The sequence below is a fragment of the Silene latifolia genome, chromosome 10, assembly GCF_048544455.1.
Source record: "Silene latifolia isolate original U9 population chromosome 10, ASM4854445v1, whole genome shotgun sequence".
Lineage (NCBI taxonomy): Eukaryota > Viridiplantae > Streptophyta > Magnoliopsida > Caryophyllales > Caryophyllaceae > Silene > Silene latifolia.
The window spans coordinates 123,431,136-123,435,985 of NC_133535.1; the positions used below are offsets into that span (position 1 = coordinate 123,431,136).

General features: G+C 35.7%; 1 protein-coding gene across 1 annotated transcript; it reads right to left on the bottom strand.

Annotated features, from left to right (window-relative positions):
* Positions 1–376: 376 nt before the first annotated feature.
* Positions 377–2,047, bottom strand: LOC141608143 (protein DETOXIFICATION 51-like). Its single transcript, XM_074427503.1, has one exon. The coding sequence runs from the start codon at positions 2,045–2,047 to the stop codon at positions 377–379; it is 1,671 nt and encodes a 556-aa protein (XP_074283604.1).
* Between the last annotated feature and the right edge of the window lie 2,803 nt (positions 2,048–4,850).

Here is a 4,850-nt window from a genome sequence, read left to right on the forward strand (position 1 = left end):
TATTTTAATCAATGACAAACAAAGTATTATGACGAGCCGGGAAGAGAATTGATTTGGAATTATTTACGTATTTTACTCATTAACAAAATTTGCAAGTTTTAGTCATTTTTAACTTTTTCGCGAGATTGAAAGAATTTATTTTAATCTTGTTTATTTATGTTCTTCATCAAGTATTAGTCTAATGTTCTGTCTAATTTGTGTGATCTCGAGTGAAATACCAAATTTAGTTGAGTAATTTTTCGAACTTATTTAACTGATCTATATCATATTATTAATATTATTTTTATTATTATCATTCCATTGTAATAATACCCTACATCCATAAACTTTACTTAGGGTTTTACATCACTTTATTTTTTTTCAAAAGATTATGTTATTAAGTTGAAGCCACCGAAATAGACATTAATGGCACAATCTCATGAGCAACCTGATTTAAACTGCGTTCATCATTATCATGCAAAGATGAATCAACAGTAAATGATGTTGGTAAATCTAGAGTGGGCCCAACACATTGAGTAAGCAATTCGGCCATCTTCGCTTGATTAACCCAATCTGTAGTCCCCACCACGAAAAATAACAGCCCAGCGCAACTAATTTGGGCTGCAAGAAGCCCAATCCAAAGCCCATTAAATCCAACTCCAAGATAGAAAGTTAGCCCGATAGCCACTGGCATCCCCACCCCGTAAAAAGCCCCTAACACCGCGTTAGCGGCTGTGGTGGGTCGCGCTGTCCCCCGAATCACCCCAGCTGCCGCAGTTTGGGGGCAGTTTCCTAGCTCACATAGGCCTAATATTGGCAACGCGGTGGAGGTCAAGGATAAAATATTGCGATCATGGGTGAACATTTGAGCCCAAACATGCTTGGACCCAAATGCAAAAGCAAAAGCAGCCAGACCCATTATTAAGGCCCACATTATACCGACTAAACTTGAGAGTTTGGCCCTTTGAATTTGGCCTGCCCCAAGCTCGTTTCCAACCCGGGTTGAGATGGCGTTACTTAGGGCGGCCGGGAAGTTGTATATCAACCCGGTCGTTTGCATTAGAATACCCATTGATGCAACTGTGGCTTTGGGGTTCACAAGGAGCCCACAAAGCATGATCATGATCTCGTACCACCACCATTCCAAGCAGACCGTGACACAACTGGGAAACGCAAGTTTTATCAGCGGTTCCCATCCAGTTAGACACTCCTTACCGGGCGGGTCCCATGTCTCCACATGCAACCCACTAAGCCGAATTTGTATCACTAGCACGACTAGTGATGCAAGGTTGGACGTCGAGGTGGCAACTGCTACCCCAACAATCCCTAGCTTGAACGGTCCCACTAATATCGCCATAATCGGCAAATGGACAACCGCTCCAATTAGGGATGCTACAGTGACAGGGCGAGTAATCCCCTGAGCACGTAGGTAAATCTTGATCGGGTGGTAAAAGGAGTTAGTAAAAAGATCTGGTAACGAAAAGAGGATATAAGTATGTGCTAATTTGACAATTTCCGGGTCTTGGTGAAGGTAATCCAAAATGTAGGACATGGAAAACCAAAGTACGGAAATGGGTAACGTGCACACTAACAAAAAGATGACACATCTTTGTAATGTTAGTGACAAAATCTTAGGTCTATTCGCCCCAAATGCTTGAGAGCACAAGGGCTCCATACCCAAGGCTAGACCAGAAAAGACCGAATAACCAGTTATGTTAGCGAATGCAATGGCAAGCGAACCGGCGGCCAATGCATTAGCACCAATCTGGCCTAAGTAAACCATGGATAACATGGACCGGGAATATAATATAAGATTGGTCAAAAGTATGGGAAATGCCAAGAAAAATAGTGAACCAATTTCATTTACGACATCCATAAATGATGGAAATGAAAATAACGATAATTCAGAAAATGAGTTGGAATCAGAATTGTTATTCTCATCATCAGTTTTCTTGCATTTTTTTTCCTGAAGGTTACTGTTTAGTGAAACAAGGTCACAGTAAATGTTTGTTACTTGGGAATTGGGTTTGGAATGATTAGGCGGTTCATCGGAAACCAAATTACACATACTTAAACTAGTAATTGTAGAAGAATATATATGTATTGAGGGAATTGATGAGAAATGTTTGGGAATTAAAGGCAAAGGAGATACTCTTTTGAGAGAGTCCTCTAATTGTTTATGTTATGAGGGTGACATATAGATGTTGATGGGGGGTATTAATAGAACACGAGATACTTGAGGTGAACTTGTTTTTCTTAATGTTTATGGGTGTTTTTTTTTTCTTCCTTTTTTTTATTATGTAACTGATAATCGTTGCGGATATTGGCGAAAAAAAAAACACAATTTAGAGCTAGATATTTTTTTTCAGTTGGCTATGAGTATCCTCTATCGATAGTTGGGACAATTTTTTCAGGGTAATGGGTAGAGAATTGAAAAGTCATTGGTTAGCAAGTGAGTTGTATGACTCAATGGGATACTTGGTCTTTGTTTATACGCTTAGAGCCATTATTATAGATCGTAGATTTGTAGTAACGTATTTCCTAATATACCAAAAAAAAAAACATATGAATTATAAACTTTGACATTTTCTGATAAAACTTATAAATTCACATATCGTACAGGATACGAATTGTGTTAATGAAACAGATATTGTTAGCAAGTGAATTGTATGAGCCAATGAATATATACTTGGTCTTATTTCTACATTTAGTGTAATTATTACACATCGTAGTAACGTCTTTCCTAATGTACCAGAAAAAGATATAAATTAAAATCACTGTCAGTTATGCTACAACTTATAGATTCACATATCGTACAGGATACGAGTTGTGTTATTGAGACGGATATTGGTTAGCAAGTGAGTATATTTGAGTCAATGGGATACTTGGCCTTTGTTTATATTTTTAGAGCAATTAATACACATCGTAGTAATGTCTTTCCTAATGTATCAAAAAAATATATAAATTACAAACATTGGCAGTTCTGACACAACTTATAAATTCACATATCGTACAGGCTACTAATTAATTGTGTTAATGAGAGAGATATTGGTTAGCAAGTGAGTTGTATAAGTCAATATGAAACTTAGTCTTTGTTTGTATGTTTTGAGCAATTATTACACATCGTGGTTACGCCTTTCCTAATGTACCAAAAAAAGATACTCGTATAAATGAAAACATTAGCAATTCTAATTCACAGATCGTAAAAGATACGAATTGTGTTAATAAAATAGATACGAAGCTATTTCGATATTAATGAGTTTGAAAGTTTCTATGAACCAACAAAGTTACGTGCTTATTCATGTGGCGGTAATCATGTGTATAATTGAAAAGTCTTAAAAATTGAATCTGAAGTGAAATCGCAACATATCACCACGGTTATCAGAATCTTAATTCCCATGTACGATTCTACGATCTAAAACGGCATAACCAGTCTCGATCATTGGTAGAATTTTGATATTGTAAGATCTTACGATTCAGTTTATTTAAAATTAATCGTAAAAATGGTTTCTCAGTTTGTAAGATCTTACGATTCAGTTTATATGATCTTAGACTAGAAATTTTTTTGTTAAAATCTTAAAGACAATTAAATATGGTTTCTCAGTTTGTAGGGTATTATGCTTGTTTATGGATAAGTTGTGGATTATACTCCTAGTATTCGCCTTTTTTAGGAGATTGTGACATCACGTGATTTTTAACCTAGGTAAAAATTCAATTAAATTATTGCAATGTCCTAAGATCTCATTATGTTGTGCACCTTGACGAGTAGCTTACATTCTAATTGACACTTCAAATTGAATCTGCTACTTAACAAGTAAGTTTCTGAGGATGCTGTAAGTGATCCTTAAAGATCCTCATGTTTCTGGCTGCCTATATTGCATTGACAATAGTTGTTATGCTATATTGGAACCAACTTGCTTTCCAATGCTTTATGTGCCCTCGTCCTCTAATCCATTGCAATTCCTGGCTATAGTTTATGCTTCTTCATGTGATCTTCTTCCAATGAAGAATACCAGTCGAAGCCTCTGTACTAAAGAATAGATGTTCATGATCCTATAAGTCCCTATCACATACACAACTCATGTTAACAAGGATTAGCCCTTTAGCTGTTATGTTGTCCTCTCATATCATTTACACTTATTCTAGAGTCAGAAATTGTAGATAGCAAGGTTTGAGCCATAAACCCCGAGGAAACATATCAAAATTTTCACCATTAAATCATTAACATTTATTATTCAAATAAGTACTAAAATATATATTATACCTTAAAAGAAATACTATGTGATATGCATTAATTGAAACGTTTATTAAAACTTCGGACGTTCTAGAAAAAACACAATTAAAACACTACTGACAAGGCTAAAGTCGTATCACTTAAATCAAAGTAAACCTACAATACCACTAACAAATAGCTAGTGGTAAGATAGGTATCGAATCCACAGAGAGACGATAATTATTCAGTTTGCTAATATTTAAAGTGTCTTAAACGTAACAACTTTTTTTGGTTAAATGTAAGATATTATAAATAACCAAAAATAGTCCATATACAAGAGGAGTCGGGTTATCCGGTATTAAAACAGTCCTCCTAATTCAAACCGACAACTCCACATCAAAAACTAGATTCTCTATCTGGTTTTAAATAAAAAGAAAACAAATTCCCCAAAACTTCTATCTCATTCTGACTAAAACTTCGTGTTCTTCCTCAAAATCTCTGAAGATTTATTTCACTCAACCATGCCTAGATACCCATTATAGCTCCAAAATCTTAGATCATACCATTGTCTATCCTTTGCTACCAGTGGATGCTTGAGTTTCTCTCTAGATCTGATTATTCCGTCATTTAAAATTAGTTTTGCAACAACCTCACGCCT

Coding starts and splice junctions, on each gene's coding strand:
- LOC141608143 (XM_074427503.1), bottom strand. CDS start 2,047: ATGTGTAATTTGGTTTCCGATGAACCGCCTAATCATTCCAAACCCAAT.